The 23466-nt window shown below is 44.8% G+C and overlaps 1 protein-coding gene across 8 annotated transcripts in view; it reads right to left on the bottom strand.

Annotated features, from left to right (window-relative positions):
• LOC125520579 (proteasome subunit beta type-8-like) overlaps positions 1-22960 on the bottom strand; it is a 39825-nt gene extending 16865 nt beyond the window's left edge. For 7 of the 8 annotated variants that reach the window (XR_007288755.1, XR_007288747.1, XR_007288746.1 and 4 more), the window contains exons 1-3: positions 22412-22960; positions 14562-14660; positions 14369-14471 (exon numbers count right to left, since the gene is read on the bottom strand). Coding sequence is in view for 5 of the 8 variants with exons in the window: in XM_048685563.1 (XP_048541520.1) it covers positions 14369-14471; positions 14562-14660; positions 22412-22458 (249 nt within the window). In the remaining 3 variants the exon portion in view is untranslated. The remainder of the gene's footprint in view (positions 1-14368; positions 14472-14561; positions 14661-22411) is intronic. The other variant, XM_048685554.1, reaches the window with a different exon arrangement.
• Positions 22961-23466: the final 506 nt, after the last annotated feature.

Genomic DNA, 23466 nt, shown 5'->3' with positions numbered 1-23466 from the left:
AAGTCCCTCTACTGCCAGTGCCGCCAGTCTCTGCCTCTATTGCCTTGTCTACCAGATATTTTCAAGAGTGGCATCATCGCCTTGGGTCACTTGTGATCTCTCATCCTTAGTTCAAGGTGATCTTGGATCCGTCTCCGATGATGTCTCTAATACGTGGTCCAGTTCCTGTATACTCATAGCGAGACAGTGTCTCAGCATCCTTTAGAACTCGTTCACTCAGATCTCGAGGGAACATCTCCCTTTGCCTCCGCTAGTGACTTCTCTCAACACACCTGGATATATACTTTATTTCTTCTCGTAGTGAGGTCTTTATCTATAAGCCTTTTGCTGCCATGGTTCCCACTTAATTCTCTACGCCTATTCATGTGTTCTATGGTGATTCTGGTGGAGTATCTGTTGCGTGGAATCCTTGCTGAGCAGACTTTTGTTCTCTTATCCTAGTGCTCATGCTCAAAATGGCATGGCTAAGCGCAAGCATCGTCACCTTCTTGAGACGGCTCGTCCATTGATGGTCGCCGCCTCTCTTTCACCGCATTTTTGGCCTGAGTCTGTCTCCACTTCCATCTATCTCATCAACCTTCGGCAATCCACTGCTCTACAAGGTGACGCTCCTTTCGAGCGTCTATTAGATTCTTTCCTGATTATTCGGCGCTTCAATTGTTTGGTTCTATTTGCTATGTCCTTGCCCACGTGAACACACCAAACTAACTGCTCAGTCTGTTGAGTGTGTGTTCTTAGGTTACAACGATGAGCATAAGGGATATCATTATTGGGATCATGTTGGGCGTCAGATGGCTATTTTTCGGGATATGACTTTTGATGAGTCTCATCCCTTCTACCCGCATCCATCTTCCTCGACCTTTTTAATGGAGGAAATCTCTCTTCTTTTTTTGAAGTCCAACACTCCTATCACTCCCTTATCCAGTCGTCGTACTGTTGATGCTTCTCTGATTATTGTAGATCGAATGACATCATCTCCTATGATTTCCTCACCTCGCTTATCACATGATTCTACACCTTCATCAGTTGTGGCTTCCTTGTCTCGATCACCTGAGTTTATCCCGATGATTTCTGCTCGTATTCTTACATCTTTTCCTCGCTTTTATATACAATCGTCCGCGTGTGGTGAATGTGGTCTACTGATGTGCCACTTCCCCTCTCGGCCTACTTATGGCTTGCTTCCTCGTCCGCTTCCGCCTGTTGACCGCCTTGGTCTTCCAAGCGTTGGCGCTAGTGTTCTTGAGCAGACTTCTTATCGTGATGTTATCCATACCAAATGGCACCTTGCGATGGCAGAGGAGATTGTTGCTCTTGAGCGCATCGCCACGTGGGATATTGTTTCTCTCCCTCGTGTTTGTCCCATCACTTGGTGGGAATGTTACGACTCACTTTATATGTTCCTTCTTTTGCTCATGTTCCTCGATTTTACTGCACTCGTGGTCCGCATGTTGTGGATTCTTCTGATAAGCCATCTCCCTCGACTATTATATCTTCTTTCGTTGGCAACGCACCGCCTCCAACTTAGCCTACTTATGGCTTTCGAGCTCGCCCGCTTCTGCCTATTGACCTCTATGGTTACAGCGCAGCTCTTCCCGAGACGACTTCTTGCCGTGAGGTTGTTCATCCCAAATGGTTGCATGTGATGGCATCTAAGATTGATGCTCTTGCCCTCATCGGCACGTGAAATCTCATTTCCCTTCCTCCTCGCGCTCCTCTCATCACTTGTAAGTGGGTCTACAAGGTTAAGACTGATGATACTCTTGAGCGTTACAAAGCTCGTTTAGTGGTGAGAACATGGTCATGACTACGAAGAGACATTCACTCATATATATATGGCCCATTTGACCAATCTTCCCACACTTCCTCAATGTGGCTTCTATTCACCGCTAGTCTGTCTCTCAGCTTGATGTCAAGAATGACTACAAGTAGCCACCGCCTAGGTTCTCTTCCTAATGGCATGGTTTGTCGTCTTCGTCAATGTCTACATGGCCCTAAGCAAACCCCTCGTGCCTGGTTTGAGCGCTTCGTCTCAATGGTGATTGTGGCTAGTTTTTGGCGAGTGCTCATTATCCTACACTTTCGATCCACCATTCAACTCGTGGTCGAACACTTCTTCTACATGTAGATCATCACTGGCAACGACTCTTAAGTACATTGCCTTGGTGAAGGCTCGTCATAGTGAATTTGTTATGTCCGATCTAAGTCCTCTTTGGTACTTCCTTGAGATTGAGGTTTCTTCTACCTCTAATGACTCTTTATTTTCGAAGAGAAGTATGTCCAGGATCTTCTTACTCGTGCTACTCTTACTGATGAGTGCACTGTTGAGGCTCGAGTCAACGTCCACCTTTGTGACCACCTCCGCTCCCTACCAGTCTGGATGGGCATCCTTTGCCTTGTTGCAGGTTGCTACAAGCACTGTCTCAATCCCACATCCCGTGTTCCCTTTATGTGTGACGCCATAACCGCACGCTCGAGCACCACCAATGGTGAGCAGGAGCTCGGACAGTCGACGCGTACCTGGATTATGCAGGAGACGAGCCGAGGACAGGCGCTACCTAAAGTCGAGGCCAAGGGCGCGCAGTAGGAGAACTTGGGGTGCTTAATCAAGCACGTGGCACACAACCCGCAAACAGGAAAGGAACACCTAGCCAGATCAGCGGGGCACGAAGAGTGCACACGCAAGTGGGATGCCGGATCAAGTCCCTCTACTGCCAGTGCCGCTAGTCTCTGCCTCTATTGCCTTGTCTACCAGATATTTTCAAGAGTGGCATCATCGCCTTGGGTCACTTGTGATCTTTCATCCTTAGTTCGGTGTGATCTTCTTGGATCCGTCTCCGATAATGTCTCTAATACGTGGTCCAGTGTCTCAGCATCCTTTAGACCTTGTTCACTCTGATCTCGATGGATCATCTCCCTTTGCCTCCGCTAGTGACTTCTCCCAACACACCTGAATATATACTTTATTTCTTCTCGTAGTGAGGTCTTATCTATGAGCCTTTTGCTGCCATGGTTCACACTCAATTGTCTACGCCTATTCATGTGTTTTATGGTGACTCTGGTGGAGTATATCTCCAAGCTGTTGTGCGGACTCCTTGCTGAGCAGATTTTGGTTCTGTTATCCTTGTGCTCATGCTCAATATGACGTGGCTAAGCGCAAGCATCGTCGCCTTCTTGAGACGGCTCGTCGATTGATGGTTATCGCATCTCTTTCACTGCACTTTTGGGCCGAGTATGTCTCCACTTACATCTATCTCATCAACCTTCAGCAATCCACTGCTTTGCAGGGTGACGCTCCTTTCGAGCGTCTATTTGATCGTTTATTCGACGCTTCAATTTTTTGGATGTGTTTGCTATGTCCTTACCCCTCGTGAATGCACCAAACTGACTTCTCAGTCTGTTGACTGTGTCTTCTTAGGATACAACGATGAGAATAAGGGATATCGTTGTTGGGATCATGTTGGTCGTCGGTTGCCTATTTCTTAGGATATGAATTTTGTAGAGTCTCCTCCCTTCTAGCCGCATCCATCTTCCTCGACCTTTTTGAACGAAGGAAATCTCTCTTTTTTGAAATCCAACACTCGTATCACTCCCTTATCCTGTCTTTCTTTGATTATTGTAGATCCAATGCCATCATCTCCTATGATTTCCTCACCTCGCTTATCACATGATTCTACACCTTCTATCACATTGTGGCTTCCTTGTCTCCATCACCTGAGTTTATATCCCGATGATTTCTGCTCATATTCTTCAATCTTTTCCTCACTTTTATATACATTGTCCGCGTGTTGTGAATGTGCCTACTGATGTGCCACTTCCCCTCTTGGCCTACTTATGGCTTGCTTCCTCATCCGCTTCCGCATGTTGATCGCGTTGGTCTTCCAAGCGTTGGCGCTAGTGTTCTTGAGCCAACTTCTTATCGTGATGTTATTCATACCAAATGGAACCTTGCGATGGCAGAGGAGATTGTTGCTCTTGAGCACATCGGCACATGGGATATTGTTTCTCTTCCTCAGGTTCGTCCCATCACTTGGTGGGAATGTTACGACTCACTTTGACTTTTTATATGTTCCTCGATTTTACTACACTCGTGGTCTGCATGTTGTGGATTCTTCTAATAAGCCATCTCCCTCGACTAATATATCTTCTTCCGTTGGCAACGCACCGCCTCAAGCTTAGCCTACTTATAGCTTTCAAGCTCGCCCACTTCTGCCTATTGACCGCTATGGTTACTGCGCAGCTCTTCCCGAGATGACTTCTTGCCGAGAGGTTGTTCATCCCAAATGGCTGCATGTGATGGCATCGAATTTTGATGCTCTTGCCTGCATCGGCACGTGAAATCTCATTTCCCTTCCTCCTCGCGCTCCTCTCATCACTTGTAAGTGGGTCTGCAAGGTTAAGACTGATGATACTCTTGAGCGTTACAAAGCTTGATTAGTGGTGAGAACGTGGTCCTGACTACAAAGAGACATTTACTCCTATATATATGGCCCACATGACCACTCTTTGCACACTTCCTCAATGTGACTTCTATTCGCCGCTAGTCTGTCTCTCAGCTTGATGTCAAGAATGCCTAGAAGTAGTCACCACCTAGGTTCTCTTCCTAATGGCATGGTTTGTCGTCTTCGTCGCTGTCTATATGGCCCTAAGCAAACCCCGCGTGCATGGTTTGAGCGCTTCGTCTCAATGGTGATTGCGGCTAGTTTTTGGCCAGTGCTCATTATCCTACACTTTCGGTCCACCATTCAACTCGTGCTCGAACACTTCTTCTACATGTCGATCATCACTAGCAACGACTCTTACGTACATTGCCTTGGTGAAGGCTCATCATAGTGAATTTCTTATGTTCGATCTGGGTCCTCTTTGGTACTTCCTTGAGATTGAGGTTTCTTCTACCTTCAATGATTTCTTAATTTTTTAAGAGAAGATATGTCCAAGATCTTTTTACTCATGCTACTCTTACTGATGAGCTCACTGTTGAGACTCCTATGGAGTCAACGTCCACCTTTGTGACCACCTTTGCTGCCTACCAGTCTGGATGTGCATCATTTGCCTTGCTGCAGGTTGCTAAAAGCACTGTCTCAATCCCACATCCCATGTTCCCTTTATGTGTGACACCATAACCGCACGATCGAGCACCACCGATGGTGAGCAGGAGCTCGGACAGTCGACACGTACCTGGATTATGCACGGGACAAGCTGAGGACAGGCGCTACCTAAAGTCGAGGCCAAGGGCGCATGGTAGGAGAACTTGGGGTGCTTAATCAAGCACGTGGCACACAACCCGCAAACAAGAAAGGAACACCCAGCTAGATCGATGGGGTACGAAGAGTGCACACGCAAGTGGGATGCCGGATCAAGTCCCTCTACTGCCAGTGCCGCCAGTCTCTGCCTCTGTTGCCTTGTCTACCAGATATTTTCAATAGTGGCATCATCGCCTTGGGTCACTTGTGATCTCTCATCCTTAGTTCAAGGTGATCTTGGATCCGTCTCCGATGATGTCTCTAATACGTGGTCCAGTTACCTTATACTCATAGCGAGACAGTGTCTCAACATCCTTTAGAACTTGTTCACTCTGATCTCGATGGATCATCTCCCTTTGCCTCCGCTAGTGACTTCTCTCAACACACCTGGATACATACTTTATTTCTTCTCGTAGTGAGGTCTTATCTATAAGCCTTTTGCTGCCATGGTTCCCACTCAATTCTCTACGCCTATTCATGTGTTCTATGGTGATTCTGGTGGAGTATATCTCCAAGCTGTTGCATGGAATCCTTGCTGAGCAGACTTTGGTTCTCTTATCCTAGTGCTCATTCTCAAAATGGCGTGGCTAAGCGCAAGCATCGTCACCTTCTTGAGACGGCTCGTCCATTGATGGTCGTCGCCTCTTTCACCGCACTTTTGGGCCGAGTCTGTCTCCATTTCCATCTATCTCATCAACGTTCAGCAATCCACTGCTCTACAGGGTGACGCTCCTTTCGAGCGTCTATTAGATTCTTTCCTGATTATTCGGCGCTTCAATTGTTTAGTTCTGTTTGCTATGTCCTTGCCCACGTGAACGCACAAAACTGACTGCTCAGTCCGTTGAGTGTGTGTTCTTAGGATACAACGATGAGCATAAGGGATATCATTATTAGGATCATGTTGGGCGTCAGATGGCTATTTTTCGGGATATGACTTTTGATGAGTCTCATCCCTTCTACCCGCATCCATCTTCCTCGACCTTTTTAATGGAGGAAATCTCTCTTCTTTTTTTGAAGTCCAACACTCCTATCACTCCCTTATCCAGTCGTCGTACTGTTGATGCTTCTCTGATTATTGTAGATCCAATGGCATCATCTCCTATGATTTCCTCACCTCGCTTATCACATGATTCTACACCTTCATCAGTTGTGGCTTCCTTGTCTCGATCACCTGAGTTTATCCCGATGATTTCTGCTCGTATTCTTACATCTTTTCCTCGCTTTTATATACAATCGTCCGCGTGTGGTGAATGTGGTCTACTGATGTGCCACTTCCCCTCTCGGCCTACTTATGGCTTGCTTCCTCGTCCGCTTCCGCCTGTTGACCGCCTTGGTCTTCCAAGCGTTGGCGCTAGTGTTCTTGAGCAGACTTCTTATCGTGATGTTATCCATACCAAATGGCACCTTGCGATGGCAGAGGAGATTGTTGCTCTTGAGCGCATCGGCACGTGGGATATTCTTTCTCTTCCTCCTCGTGTTCGTCCCATCACTTGGTGGGAATGTTATGACTCACTTTGACTTTTTATATGTTCTTCTTTTGCTCATGTTCCTCGACTTTACTACACTCGTGGTCCACATGTTGTGGATTCTTTTGATAAGCCATCTCCCTCGACTATTATATCTTCTTTCGTTGGCAACGCACCGCCTCCAGCTTAGCCTACTTATGGCTTTCGAGCTCGCCCGCTTCTGCCTATTGACCTCTATGGTTACAGCGCAGCTCTTCCCGAGACGACTTCTTGCCGTGAGGTTGTTCATCCCAAATGGCTGCATGTGATGGCATCTAAGATTGATGCTCTTGCCCTCATCGGCACGTGAAATCTCATTTCCCTTCCTCCTCGTGCTCGTCTCATCACTTGTAAGTGGGTCTACAAGGTTAAGACTGATGATACTCTTGAGCGTTACAAAGCTCGTTTAGTGGTGAGAACATGGTCATGACTACGAAGAGACATTCACTCATATATATATGGCCCATTTGACCAATCTTCCCACACTTCCTCAATGTGGCTTCTATTCACCGCTAGCCTGTCTCTCAGCTTGATGTCAAGAATGCCTACAAGTAGCCACCGCCTAGGTTCTCTTCCTAATGGCATGGTTTGTCGTCTTCGTCGATGTCTACATGGCCCTAAGCAAACCCCTCGTGCCTGGTTTGAGCGCTTTGTCTCAATGGTGATTGTGGCTAGTTTTTGGCGAGTGCTCATTATCCTACACTTTCGATCCACCATTCAACTCGTGGTCGAACACTTCTTCTGCATGTCGATCATCACTTGGCAACGACTCTTAAGTACATTGCCTTGGTGAAGGCTCGTCATAGTGAATTTGTTATGTCCGATCTAAGTCCTCTTTGGTACTTCCTTGAGATTGAGGTTTCTTCTACCTCTAATGACTACTTTATTTTCGAAGAGAAGTATGTCCAGGATCTTCTTACTCGTGCTACTCTTACTGATGAGTGCACTGTTGAGGCTCGAGTCAACGTCCACCTTTGTGACCACCTCCGCTCCCTACCAGTCTGGATGGGCATCCTTTGCCTTGTTGCAGGTTGCTACAAGCACTGTCTCAATCCCACATCCCGTGTTCCCTTTATGTGTGACGCCATAACCGCACGCTCGAGCACCACCAATGGTGAGCAGGAGCTCGGACAGTCGACGCGTACCTGGATTATGCACGAGACGAGCCGAGGACAGGCGCTACCTAAAGTCGAGGCCAAGGGCGCGCAGTAGGAGAACTTGGGGTGCTTAATCAAGCACGTGGCACACAACCCGCAAACAGGAAAGGAACACCTAGCCAGATCGGCAGGGTACAAAGAGTGCACATGCAAGTGGGATACCGGATCAAGTCCCTCTACTGCCAGTGCCGCCAGTCTCTGCCTCTATTGCCTTGTCTACCAGATATTTTCAAGAGTGGCATCATCGCCTTGGGTCACTTGTTATCTTTCGTCCTTAGTTCGACGTGATCTTCTTGGATCCGTCTCCGATAATGTCTCTAATATGTGGTCCAGTGTCTCAGCATCCTTTAGACCTTGTTCACTCTGATCTCGATGGATCATCTCCCTTTGCCTCCGCTAGTGACTTCTCCCAACACACCTGAATATATACTTTATTTCTTCTCGTAGTGAGGTCTTATCTATAAGCCTTTTGCTGCCATGGTTCACACTCAATTCTCTACGCCTATTCATGTGTTTTATGGTGACCCTGGTGGAGTATATCTCCAAGCTGTTGCGTGGAACCCTTGCTAAGCAGATTTTGCTTCTCTTATCCTTGTGCTCATGCTCAACATGACGTGGCTAAGCGCAAGCATCGTCGCCTTCTTGAGACGGCTCGTCGATTGATGGTCATCGCCACTCTTTCACCGCACTTTTGGGCTGAGTATGTCTCCACTTCCATCTATCTCATCAACCTTCAGCAATCCACTGCTTTGTAGGGTGACGCTCCTTTCGAGCGTCTATTTGATCGTTTATTCGGCGCTTGAATTTTTTGGTTGTGTTTGCTATGTCCTTACCCCTCGTGAACGCACCAAACTGACTTCTCAGTCGGTTGACTGTGTCTTCTTAGGATACAGCGATGAGCATAAGGGATATCGTTGTTGGGATCATGTTGGTCGTCGGATGCCTATTTCCTAGGATAAGACTTTTGTAGAGTCTCCTCCCTTCTGCCGCATCCATCTTCCTCGACCTTTTCAACGGAGGAAATCTCTCTTTTTTTTTAAATCCAACACTCCTATCACTCCCTTATCTCTGATTATTGTAGATCCAATGCCATCATCTCCTATGATTTCCTCACCTCGTTTATTACATGATTCTACACCTTCTATCACATTGTGGCTTCCTAGTCTCAATCACCTAAGTTTATCCCGATGATTTCTGCTCGAATTCTTACATCTTTTCCTCACTTTTATATACAATCGTTCGCGTGTTGTGAATGTGTCTATTGATGTGCCACTTCCCCTCTCGGCCAACTTGTGGCTTGCTTCCTCGTCCGCTTCCGCCTGTTGACTGCCTTAGTCTTCCAAACGTTGGCGCTAGTGTTCTTGAGCCGACTGCTTATCGTGATGTTATTCATGCCAAATGGCACCTTGCGATGGCAGAGGAGATTGTTGCTCTTGAGCGCATCGGCACGTGGGATATTGTTTCTCTTCCTCCTCGTGTTCGTCCCATCACTTGGTGGGAATGTTCTGACTCACTTTGTTGCCAACGCACCGCCTCTAGCTTAGCCTAGTTATGGCTTTCGAGCTCGCCCACTTCTGCCTATTGACCGCTATGGTTACTACGTAGCTCTTCCCGAGGCGACTTCTTGCCGTGATGTTGTTCATCCCAAATGGCTGCATGTGATGGCATCGAAGATTGATGCTCTTGCCCGCATCGGCACGTGGAATCTCATTTCCCTTCCTCCTCGTGCTCGTCTCATCACTTGTAAGTGGGTCTACAAGGTTAAGCCCGATGATACTCTTGAGCGTTACAAAGCTCGTTTAGTGGTGAGAACTTGGTCATGACTACAAAGAGACATTTACTCCTATATATATGGCCCATGTGACCACTCTTTGCACACTTCCTCAATGTGGCTTCTATTCGCCGCTAGTCTGTCTCTCAGCTTGATGTCAAGAATGCCTACAAGTAGCCACCACCTAGGTTCTCTTCCTAATGGCATGGTTTGTCGTCTTCGCCGATGTCTATATGGCCCTAAGCAAACCCCTCGTGCCTGGTTTGAGCGCTTCGTCTCGGTGGTGATTGCGGCTTGTTTTTGACGAGTGCTCATTATCCTACACTTTCGGTCCACCATTCAACTCATGGTGGAACACTTCTACATGTCGATCATCACCGGCAACGACTCTTAAGTACATTGCCTTGGTGAAGGCTCGTCATAGTGAATTTTTTATGTCCGATCTTAGTCCTCTTTGGTACTTCCTTGAGATTGAGGTTTCTTCTACCTCTAATGACTACTTTATTTTCGAAGAGAAGTATGTCCAGGATCTTCTTACTCGTGCTACTCTTACTGATGAGTGCACTGTTGAGGCTCGAGTCAACGTCCACCTTTGTGACCACCTCCGCTCCCTACCAGTCTGGATGGGCATCCTTTGCCTTGTTGCAGGTTGCTACAAGCACTGTCTCAATCCCACATCCCGTGTTCCCTTTATGTGTGACGCCATAACCGCACGCTCGAGCACCACCAATGGTGAGCAGGAGCTCGGACAGTCGACGCGTACCTGGATTATGCACGAGACGAGCCGAGGACAGGCGCTACCTAAAGTCGAGGCCAAGGGCGCGCAGTAGGAGAACCTGGGGTGCTTAATCAAGCACGTGGCACACAACCCGCAAACAGGAAAGGAACACCCAGCCAGATCGGCGGGGTACGAAGAGTGCACACGCAAGTGGGATGCCGGATCAAGTCCCTCTACTGCCAGTGCCGCCAGTCTCTGCCTCTGTTGCCTTGTCTATCAGATATTTTCAAGAGTGGCATCATCGCCTTGGGTCACTTGTGATCTCTCCTCCTTAGTTCGATGTGATCTTCTCGGATATGTCTCCGATGATGTCTCTAATACGTGGTCAAGTGTCTCAGCATCCTTTAGACCTTGTTCACTCTGATCTCGAGGGATCATCTCCCTTTGCCTCCGCTAGTGACTTCTCCCAACACACCTGGTTATATACTTTATTTCTTCTCGTAGTGAGGTCTTATCTATAAGCCTTTTGCTGCCATGGTTCACACTCAATTCTCTATGCCTATTCATTTGTTCTATGGTGACTCTGGTGGAGAGTATATCTCCAAGCTGTTGCGTGGAAACCTTGCTGAGCAAGCTTTGGTTCTCTTATCCTGGTGTTTGTGCTCAAAATGGCGTGGCTAAGCGCAAGTACCGTCACCTTCTTGAGATGGCTCGTCCATTGATGCTCACCGCCTCTCTTAGACGGCTCGTCCATTGATAGTCACTGCCTCTCTTTCACCGCACTTTTGGGCCGAGTATGACTGCACTTCCATCTATCTCATCAACCTTCAGCAATCCACTGCTTTGTAGGGTGACGCTCGTTTCAAGCATCTATTTGATCGTTTATTCAACACTTCAATTTTTTGGTTGTGTTTGTTGTGTCCTTACCCCTCGTGAACGCACCAAACTGACTTCTCAGTCTGTTGAGTGTGTCTTCTTAGGATACAACGATGAGCATAAGGGATATCGTTGTTGGGATCATGTTGGTCGTCGGATGCCTATTTCTTAGGATATGACTTTTGTAGAGTCTCCTCCCTTCTACACGTGTCCATCTTCTTTGGCCTTTTAAGTGGAGTACATCTCTTCCCACAATTTTCCCGACACTCCTACCACTCCTGTTGAGCCCTTATCCAGTCGTCGTACTGCTCATGCTTCTCTGATTATTGTAGAACCAACGTGTCATCTCCTATGATTTCCTCACCTCGCTTATCACATGATTCTACACCTTCATCACCGGTGGCTTCCTTGTCTCCATCACCTGAGTTTATCTCGCGATGATTCCAGCTTTTATTCTTTCATTTTTTTTCCTAACTTCTATATAGGTCGTCTGTGTGTTGTCGATGCATCTAATGATGTGCCAACTTCCCCGTCTCAGCCTACTTATGGCTTCCGTCCTCGTCCGCTTCGTCCAGTTGACCGCCTTGGTCTTCCAAGCATTGGCGCTGCTGTTCTTGAGCCGACTTCTTATTGTGATGTTCATACCAAATGGCACCTTGTTATGACACATGAGATTGCTGCTCTTGAGTGCATCAGCACGTGGGATATTGTTTATGTCCCTCCTCGTCTTCGTCCCATCACTTGGTGGGTCTACAAGGTTAGGACTCACTCTGATGGTTTTTTTGAGCATTAGAAAAACTTGTCTTGTGGGTCATGGCTTTCAGCAGGAGCATGGTCCTGATTACCATGAGACTTTTGCTCCTGCAAAACCGTATGCTTGTGGCCTCTGTTCGCCACTGGTTCGTGTCTAGGCTTGATGTTAAGAATGTCTTTCTTAATAGTGAGCTATGTGAGGAGGTTTACACACAACCACCACCTGGGTATTCTACTCCTTACGACATGCTTAGTCGTCTTCATCGCTCTCTCTATAGCTTTAAGCAAGCCTCCCGTGCCTGGTTTGAGCGTTTTGCCTCTATGGTGGATGTTGCTGGTTTTCAGCGAGTGCTCAAGATCCGACGTTGTTTGCCCTTCTTTCTGCTCTTGGTAGGACTCTTCTTCATGTTGATGACATGATCATCACCGAAGCAGACCGTGAGTATATTGCCTTTGTGAAGGCATGCTATGCAGTTTCTTATGTCTTATCTTGGCCCTCTGTGCTACTTTTTTGGGATTGAGGTCCCTTCTTGGTCCAAAATAATAATTCAGGATCTTCTTACTCATGCTGCTCTTAAAGATGAGCGCAATGTTGAGACTCCAATGGAGCTCAATGTTCACATCTTGCTGCTGATGTTCATCCATTGTCTAATCTGACGCTTTATCGACATTTTATTGGGAGTCTTGTCTATCTGCCTGACACTCGCCCGGAAGAAGAATTCTCACAGCGTCGTCGCTCCACTTTCCTACTCTACCTTCCACTATATGCTCTGTGGCATTGTCGTCGTGGCCAGGATGGTGGCAAAATCACTAGTGACGATGTCGCTCGCATGGTGTTGCTAGAGCCTTCATCCTCTCAAGTGGCATGAACAGCCGAATGGGACAATGCCACCATGGATGTTGGCATTCCCTCTGTTGCATCGTGAAGTGTTTGGGAGTGAGACTAAGAGTTATACAGGGAAGGAGATGATGCCTACCGTATTAGCGGAATGAGGCCTAAACAAAATCGTTGAGATGAGTTATAGGCCCGCTACCAAAATGGTTGGTGTATTCTTCTCCAAAGGGGGACACGCGTTTGATGCAAACACGACCGAGTGGGATATAATCATACTCTATCAAGCTCAAATGATAATCTTCTTTTTTTACCCTGCTTCCAAATAATAATGACCCAAACACTAAACATAGCATTGATCATAATTCTTTATACATCACAACATATCCTTAGAATCTGCTAACATCTAAGGCAAATTTGAAAAAAAGAGTTTGCGAATTAAATAAATGCTCATAAATTCAAAAAATATGTTTGTGAATTTGAAAAATGTTGCCAATTCCAGTAATGTTCACGTATTCAAAGAAAATTCCCGGATTAAAAAAAATGTGAATTCCAAAAATGTTCACGTATTCATAAAATGATCACATTAAAAAATGTTCACGTATTCAAAACAAGTTGATGAATTCAAATAATGTACATGAATACAAAAATTGTTAAATGTTCGCGTCAAATTCAAAAAATGTGCGTGGATTCTAAAACAATGTTCACAAATTCCAAAAATGTTATCGTGTTCTAATATTCAAGACAAGTATGAATTCCAAAAATGTTCCTGAATTCAAAAAATGTTAAGGAATTCAAAAAATGTTCACGACAAATTCAAAATTGTTCACGGATTCTAAAAACTATTCACAAATTCCAAAATCGCTCACGTATTCGAAAAATGTTCACATATTCAAAAACTATTCAACCATTGGAAAAGGTTCGAAATTTTCAAAAAATATTCACGAATTTGGAAAATATTCGATAATTCAACATTTTAGCAAATTCAAAAATGTGAATTGAAAATTGTTCACAAATTTGAAAAACGTTCAAAAAATTAAGAAGGAAAAAAGAAAAGGCGAACACGAAGAAAAACATAGCGTTGACCATAATTTTTTATACATCACACCATATTTTTTAAAATCTACTAACATGAAAGCAGTATACAAAAAGAATAAATCTACGCATGTACCTTACATGTACCACTATAATTATATTGTTTTAGAAATCCTAGGTAGGTTTGTCTAGATGTCTAGACCCATGTCTATACTCTACAGCACCTTCTATACTCTACAACAATGTACGTTTGGTGTGGGCTAATTTATCACCATCGTCTCGACGGTAATCTCTATTCCCAACCTAGGGGTGTGCATTACACGATGGGGGGGAAAATCTCTGAACTTCACCAATAAGTAACTCAAATAAACAGTTACGTATGTGATTTCAAAAGAAAGATATAAATGGCAAGGTGTTTAACAAATCTGCATGCATGTTGTATACAAATATCAGGATAGAAACTAAGAAACGGAATGCATACCACCAGGAACACAGCCACCACTAGCTCTGTCACAGAATATTGCGTGATAAAAGCCCGCCATGCTAACTCAGCAGCTTCCTCAACTGACATGTTGAATTTGTAACTGAAATGTAAAGCACAAACATAAGGGATGCAACTTCAAGATAATATAAACTGTGAGCAAAGCCACATATAGAGGTATAAAAAAACTTACCCCTCATCCAAGATACCATACGCATACAAAGAACTACAGAACCGGCTGCTTCCCTTGAGCCTTGCACCCTCGCTATCAACATAGTACCAAGACCAGACCCTAGAAAAAGAGCGGAATTGTTAGGCATAGACCTAAGTACTGCTTAATGACACTAAAATATGTCAAAGGGCCACTCGCAGTTCCATCAAATCCAACAATCATTGTACCGATTGGAAGTACCATCCCATGGTATGAAAATAAAGGATATTAGCCAACGGTCTTTAAAGAACCAGCAATAGAAATCCTTCGCTTGCTCATGAACCTCTGAAGGAAGAAACTATTGTTATTCCTACTATCTTTAGTTCTTTACTATTAAAGGGGAGTGCGGTTGTGATGGTAGGCTGTGGTACGTCGATTCGCATGTTCGTGTGTCGCTTCCTCGCCTCCTCTCTCAAACAAATACTTGTCAACGAGTGGACCCGCCGGCTCTCTTCCCTGCCTCATCAACTCGCTAACCCCGATCTGATTTCTTCTTCCTCTCTCGTTAAGAGCGAGCGCGGCCACAGCTAGGGTTACTATCGCGTCCAGCCGTTGCCGCCTCACACCGCTGCCTGGGTTGCTATCTGACACACCAACCAAGAACTGCAGTGTCGAACACAAGCCTAGGTCGCCCTCGTTTGTAGATGCAAGATGTAGCTCGCCATCTTCTATGTCACGTACGACCTTCATCTCTACCTGCTTCCCAGTGTATCGAACAGAGGCACCATGGCAGGACTCAAGGTGTAGCAGCTACTCTAGTTGTACATGAGCCATGGGTTCAAGAGAGGTTCTTGAAGAGAGTCGATTTGTTAAGCCTTCCCTGGTGTTTGTCTTCAATACCAATGTATTATTTTCTCATCACTAAGCTTTTGTCTTGCTCACTACTTGTTTCTTGCACTATATGGCCAGATCTAGCTTCTTCATTTATCCATGATTTTTCTTTAAAGTCCACCGACTAAACATACAAGAGCTTGGCAATTCTTTTTGGCTGCAGCTAAAACTTTATATTAAAGTGAACTTTAGTTTTGTTGGTTTCTTGTTCATAGAAACCGGCAGCAAGAAATAAGGCTAGATTAGCCACGGCAACATCAGCCAAGTTTATGAGCATGTACCTGGACCCTCTGTATGGCAGTTGATCCATCTTACATTAAGATTAAAGTCATCTACATCAATATATTAATTTTGCTCCTGGTATGCATCTCTTGGAGAAATCTTAGGGCAAATATTTTCTTATTTTTGCTTTCTTTAGAAATCTTGGAGAAATTTAGTGTAGACACCTTCAGTTCTGTAACATAGTTGAATGTAAAAATTACTACAATAAGCATTGTATCACAACAGTGGGCTAATTCTGTAAAGAAATGCAATGATGTAATGTTCTTGGTTAAACTTCAGTTATATATTATACTTAGTAATGCAAATTCAAGAATTAAGTTTGCAGGCATGTCGTCATTGGCCCTGTTTGGATCCTAGAGTTAGTGTTAGTTTGAGTTATTTTGGGCTCAAATAGCTCAAAAGGATCCAAACAGGTGGGTTAGATTTGGTTAGTTGCCTCTAACCCATGTAAAAAAAGTATCCCGATGGAGAGGTGCTAGTTGGGCTAGTTTTCCCAGGGCCCACACAAAAAATAACTAAAAAATCGCCCCCCACACCAGATCCCTCCCTCCCGCACCCCCTCGCGCGACTTTCCATTCGTTCCCCACCGCGCCGCCCGCCCGGGCGCCGCGCTGCCCGCCCAAGCCGCGACCTCCTCCGGCCGCCGCTCGTCCTCCTCCGGTCGCTGCTCACCGCTCGCCCCGCTCCCGGTCGTTTCTCTCTCTCGTGCGCGGAGGCAGCGCATCTACCAGGGATCCAGCGAGAGGTGAGTCCGTCCGTTCCTTCTGTACTCGTGCTCTCCCTCCTCGTACGCGTCCGTCAGTGCAGCAAGTCAGCAAGAGTAGTCCATAGCTAGATTTATTGGCGGAACTTCTTGTTGGTTAGCTAGTGAGCAGCGGCGTGGCTGGATCTTTCTGATTAGTTAGCTAGTGAGCAACAAGTCAGCAAGAGTAGTCCATAGCTAGATTTGTTGGCGGAACTTCTGATTAGTTCATAGCTAGATTTTGTACTATTTTATGTTAACAACACTGGCGGTGATGGTTAAAAGAAAACCAATGATGCATTTTACATAAGAAAGAGACGCGAATGTGAAGAACATTAACTGAATCAGAGTGTGAAGCTAATGAACTGACATTTTCAGAGTCGAATGTGAAGCTAATGAACCAACAGTAACTGGATCAGAACACCCTGTTCAGCCTCCTCTCTTGTTGCAGATGTTCTTGTGCAAATTAGAGCATTAAGAAATGAAGAGCTGATCTATATAGTGTGATCAACTCAATACTTCATCATTAAATAATATTTTGGTACAATTTCATGTTTGTTATGCACTAGCTGTTATAAATAATCAAAGTTAGAAATGTATCTCATAAATTAACATGGACAAGATTACTTATTCCGGAGAAGAGCACGACTGCGTGTGCACTGTTGAGTTTGGCTTGTAGTACTTCCTGGATGCGCTACTGATTCTTCTCTTCTGGTGCAGGTGGTATAGCTTGGAGCAGAGCACCCGCGATGGACGGAGACGGCTTCGACGTGTGGGGTTCGCAGCCGTCGGCAAGCGGCCCCGCTACCCATGCCGGTCTTGGCCTCAACACGCAAGCGCCGGCGTCGGAGGGGTTCCCGTGGCTTGGGCTCTACGGAGCCTTCCTCCAGAGCGACGATGATGAGCTCCTCCCTGGGCGCGTCAGAGGCTCCGGGCTCCCTCCCTATCGCCCACCCTATGCCCGGCGACTGAACTTCGGCGGCACCTCGTCGGCAGCAGCCGGTCGCGGAGGAGGAAACGGTGGTGTGTTCCTCGACGGGTCATCGTCGGGGGCAGGCGGCGGTGTTCGGCAGCGCGCCAACTCGGCCGCCGCGGCCCCCAGCCGTCGTAACCAGCGCAGTAGGACGGTGTTTAGTGGCGGTGACGTTTGGCAGCGTGCCAACTCGGCCGCCGCGGCACCCAGCCGCCGGGCACCGAGGAGTGTCGTCCGTGGGCAAGCATCCGGCTCCGGCGGTCCCTTCGCCAGTGGTGATGAAGAATTGGAGGATGATGTGGAGGAGTTAGCGAGCTCCGGAGGTCCCCTGGTGAGCCAAACAAATCGAGCCCAATGGAATGATGCTAATAGTGCCTGCTTGTTAGAATTGTGCCTTGAGCAACGTGCAGCAGGAACGTATAATGGTGTACAAATGACTGCTGAAGGGTACCAAGCTGTTATCGACGGCTTGCTTGCTAGAAGGGGGTTGGTGTATTCCCGTGTGCAGGTGAAGAACCAGATAGTCGTACTCGAAAACACCCACTCTTTTTGGCGATACATGCAAGTGCACACAGGGTTGGGGAGGAAACCAGATGAAACCATTGATGCCGACTCTGAGTTCTGGATAACACACACAGAGGTACACTTTTACTGTCTATATCAATGTAGTATATCTTTAAATATGTTCCACCGCATGTAGAATGTCTTGGGTATGTTAGAGTTTGAGGGGAGTAATATATAGACGCAACTACTGTATTTCTAGCCTGGGAGTAACTAATCCTGGGTATACTCCCTTCATCCATCCAAACTCTATCGTGGGAGTAATATATGTTTAATTGTAACTAATCCTGGGAGTAATATATAGACGTAACTACTCTATTTCTAGCCTGTTATGGATGGATGGGTCACTGTGATTATTTTTCATTGCCCACAGGCAAGAAAGAGTTAGAGTTTGAGGGGAGTAGTTAAGTCTATATATGCTTTTATGTAAATAAAAAATGGACTGTATACTATCGTAGTTTGATTGACTGCTTGCAACGGAAAGCAATCTGCTACTCTTCCTTTTTACCTTTTCTTGGGTGCACGTACAGGATGACCGACTCATATACTTACTAGCCATATATATGTCAGTTCATTAGCTTCACATTCGACTCTGAAAATGTCAGTTCATTAGCTTCCACTCTATTCAGTTAAATAATTTAAGTCTCGAGCAGTACATTTTGATCGTTCATTTTCTATCTGAGCCAGTCTCATATCTTAACTAGTTTTACTTTTTCACTATCCTGCAGAAGAAATCATATCCATGCTGAGAATTTAATCTTCAAGTTGGTTCCTATCTTGGGTATGTACTCTGATAACTACTTTGTGAAACTACCTAGGAGGGTTAGTGGATATTCTGGTTTGGATTGGGTGCAGGAGACACTAGCCCGAGATACCCAATGCTATAACATGTTTAGGGTTGAGAGACCTTTGTTTAACCGCTACATAATACTTTGGTGCAATCATATGGCTTGAAGTCCACTTCAAAAATGACATCTGTAGAGGCTCTAGCAATGTTTTTATGGATTGTTGGATCACCACAGTCAGTTAGACAGGCTGAGAACCGTTTTAGGAGGTCTATGGAGACAGTAAGTAGGACATTTAATAGAGTTTTGACATGCCTCCTCAAGTTAGCACATGACATAATTGTACCCAAGGACCCAACATTTTCAGAGGTGCACCCAAACTTAGAAAATCCAGCATTCTGGGCCACACTTCAATGACTGCATAGGAGCTATAGATGGGACACATGTGAATGTTGTGGTGGATAAGAGTAAGAGGATTCCATACTTGAACAGACACAATGAAACCAGTCAGAATGTGCTTGCTGTTTGTGATTTCGACATGAGATTTACATTTGTGATGTCGGGATGGCCTGGGTCAGCACATGACATGAGAGTTTTCAAAGATGCCATAACTACTCATCATCAGAAATTTCCACATCCACCACCAGGTTTGCTACTTGAACTGTCTTCCAACATTTTTTATCCAATTACACGTGTGCATCTAAGTCTCATTGTGTGCCTTCCACAATATGTAGGGAAGTATTATGTGGTTGATGCGGGCTACCGAAACCGGCCGGGCTACCTTTCACCATACAGATGCACAAGGTACCATGTGGAACAATGGCAAAACGGCCCGCCGCCACAAGGTATGAAAGAAACCTTCAACCATGCACATGCCAAAGTTAGGAATGTCGTTGAGCGATCCTTTGGAGTGTTGAAGATGAAATTTAGGATTTTATTGAACATGCCAAAATTTCCAGAGGACAAGCAAAATAGAATTATTGTTGCTTGTATGGCTCTTCATAATTTCATTCGAGAGAGCAGAATTGCGGATGGGGAATTTGATGCATGTGATGCTGATGAAAATTATAACCCAATGCCTAGTTCTTCTGCATCTGCATGGCCAGAAGACGAACCTCATGTTGAAGATATCAACATGAATGACTTCCATGATGAGTCAGCTCATGCTTTGTTTCATGGAGTGTAATTTTTTTTTGTGAAGCTTGATTGACGATTTGTATGTTTAAGTGGGACATCTCATTTGTATGGACAAAATAAAATTTATCATGTTTTGGACCCTTGATTTATAAAGATCATTTGTTTGTGTCAACTGTGAGCGGGAGGAGGCCACATAAGAGCCAGCCACACCAAATCCGGCAGGAAAAAGGGTCTAAAGGAGCCAAATGATTGAGAAAGTACATTTATTGTCAATCTAACCCTGTCATCCAAACACCTTATTGGTTAGAGTTAGTTCAGAGTTAGAATCTAACTCTAACATCTAACTGAGTTAGAGTATCCAAACAGGGCGATTGTAGTCCTGATAGATATTTTGCTTTTCTGTATTTACGTGCATTAATAGAGTTACTAATATTGTTTCGATATTTTGTTAGTAGAAGACTGGATTGTGTCTACAACCAATGCGCATCAATGCGATCCAAAAATAGGCAATTCGAGGTGGATTTCACTTGTGGTAGAGAGAAGCCGCACAGTTCAGATAGCAACACGGGACTTTATGGTCACAGATAGATTGTCGTGGAATAACTCAATTGATGGGATGTAGGATTCACGTCGGTGCAGATTGCCGAGTACCATGCAAATGAAATGTTGGTTGCAAAATTAATGATCTGCCTCTTTGTCGAGTAAAATTGATAAGAGTTATAAAGTCGAGAAATATTTTTTCCATCGATCTTTTAGTCTAGCAAGTAACATTTTTCCCGCCATTCTTTTAGTAAACAATATAATTGTTTGTGCAGCCACAAGTATGCTACCTTCCGTTTCATAAACAGATGTCCTACTACGAAACATGCAGTAAAAAAGATAGCTCGATGTAAACAATATAATTGTTTGTGCAGCCACAAGTATGCTACCTTCCGTTTCGTAATAGATGTCCTACTACGAAGCATGCAGTAAAAATTATGTAAGTTTGACTACTACAATATAAAAGATGGTTCACATTTGTAAGATAAATGTTATTTTTGATTTATCATGTTCTGAGTTTATCATGACTGTAAATTACAGAACTATTTCTGACCAAGAGAGAGAGAGATATGTGAAACTCATGATTTAGCTCATTTAAATATCACAAAATTATTTTAGGAGAGACCATCTAGCGTACTCAATTGTGGCGTTGGTCGTGCTATTATTTTATGAGTTTATTTTGATGTCTACTTATTTATTTTAAAATTAAAATCAATATTATGGGTAGCAGCACATTCACTGGTGATGCAAGAACATTCCAGCTTGCCTGAAGAACAAAAAGTTCCATTATTTTGTGAGTCTATACAATTGTTTGCTTGCATTGTATATTAAACTTCATGTGAATTTGCATCACTTGCACTTTAATCCTTACTGGATATATACCTATACTAACTGCCAACCCCAAGAAAATTCACACGCTAATTATTAAATAAAAAGATCTGAATCATGATTATTTTTTGTCCATACAAGATAGTTAGAGTGTAATCAACTATACAAAGACCCTACATTATCAATATATGCAGATGAAGAATACAAGACTTGCACTCAGTCCTGCTTGGTTCCTTTCGTTTGTGCCACATCCATTGGAAGTGAGCTTTTAGCTGTCTTTCTTTGTGATAAAATGTGAAAGATTCAAATCCAATGTTGATATCTTCTTTCCAGAATGATGCTTTGTTGGTCTTTTTCACCTATTGTCTCACATGTTGAATATCTAGAGCATACTTAGATTTGCTATTTCTGTATTTTGTTTTTGTAGACTTAGTATAAGGAGTAAGGACACAGAGAAATAATATTTGAAAGGTGCAGGTTGAAATATAATTGACAAAAAACATATAAGGAAAAAGGTATTACTAGAGATAGTCATTTATGATGTCAAATTCTCTCCCCTCACGATTCTTGGCTTGTTGCCTTAGGCTGATGACCCACCTAATAAAAATAACTAATAATTTGAATTACAACGCATAATGTGAGTTTTATCTCTCCGTCAAGACATGTATCCTTCAATAGTGTACTAGACCTTATGTAGAGAAAGAAAGATAGAGAGGACTAGTTCTTGTTAATTTTGTCAGAGAGATGGAGAGACAAACATGGAAAGATGGGAGACACACAAATGGGAGAGATGGAACATCAGGGGGACTTCGCTGCTGCTTCTTGATCTGCTTCGGTGAGCGAGGAGGTAAGAAACGGGGACATAGAGGAACATTGGGCTTAAAATTTATAGAAACTCGAAGATTGACAGCTGGAAGCTATGCTGCTTTCTGTTCCCATCGAATTTTGTGTGCGCAATTCGGTTGGGCATTACGTCAAACATGTGGAAGGCATAACTCACATGTATTATGGTTCACCACCAATAGACAGCAACTCCAACGGCATGCAGTAATCAAGAAATTTAGAGCAATGGCATGCAGTAATCAGAATATTTAGGTCAAAAGAGGGAATCAAGTCATGACCAAGAAAACAGATCAATGATGATGAAACTTACATCTCGTCGTGGCTTCGTGCTTGGAGATGAGGCGTGCAAAGAAACATGGAGAGGAGATACGCTGGACGTCGCTGAGCTGATGCAATTGTTTCCCACAGGGCTCAGTTTGCCGTCCATCGCTCTTGTATGAGGAGCCGGCAGATAGCGGCGTAGCGCCCCTCAGCCTGCGCTAGGGGAGAACACGGCAGAGTACAGAGCCGTGGACGTCGAGGGGAGACGGCAGATTGGAAGCACGACTCGATTGCTGATCTGCGGAAGAGCGGCGCCACGGCCCACGCCGTCGAAGCCGGCAGGCAGCGAGAGCGCACCGCGAACGCAGCTTGTCCCGTGAGGAGGACAGCAGGCCGGCAACCTGTCGTGGCGCCGCCGCGACCCGGTCTGATCTGGGATTTGGATCGAGGGACTCGAGTCCTTTTGCGGCTTGCGGAACGGGCAAAGAGTCCATGCCGATGACGGGAACCATGGGGGCGGGCTTGAGCAGAGTTCGTGCCGGAGCAGGAGTTCGTGGCGGCGGTGGGGACTGGTGAGGAAGGAGGGGATCAAAGCTGCCGCCTGTGTTGTGGGCTTCGACGGTTTCTTTTACAGAAAAACGACCTAGCGGAAAACCGGGCCGACAGCAGCTAGACACGGGAGAAGGCCCAAATGGATCGCAGGCCCAGCCAAGCGACAACCGCAGCGGACGACCAATTGTAAGGAATTTCCTATATGACGCTCGTTCGTATTTTTTAAATTTGATCACTTTTTACAAATAGTAATTTCAAAAAATATTCAATTTTTAATATGAATGTTCAATATTTTTAAATTTAGTTTAGAATTGTAAAGATTGTTTTAAATTTAAAAAATATAATAAAAAACACAATTAAAAAACGATCACATTTTTAAAAAATTGTTCATCATTTTCAAAATTTGTTCGCATGGTTCAATTTTTTTTGAACATTTCCTGGAAACCATGAACAATTTTTCAAAAGACAAATAATGTTTGAAAAACAGAACATTTTTTGAACAGCATAAGCAAAATTTTGAAATTTCAAACTTTGGCTAGCAACAGTCCTTAA

This window comes from Triticum urartu, chromosome 1, assembly GCF_003073215.2.
Source record: "Triticum urartu cultivar G1812 chromosome 1, Tu2.1, whole genome shotgun sequence".
NCBI lineage: Eukaryota > Viridiplantae > Streptophyta > Magnoliopsida > Poales > Poaceae > Triticum > Triticum urartu.
Note: the sequence above shows the minus strand (reverse complement) of the source record. Positions and strands in the feature narration are given on the sequence as shown.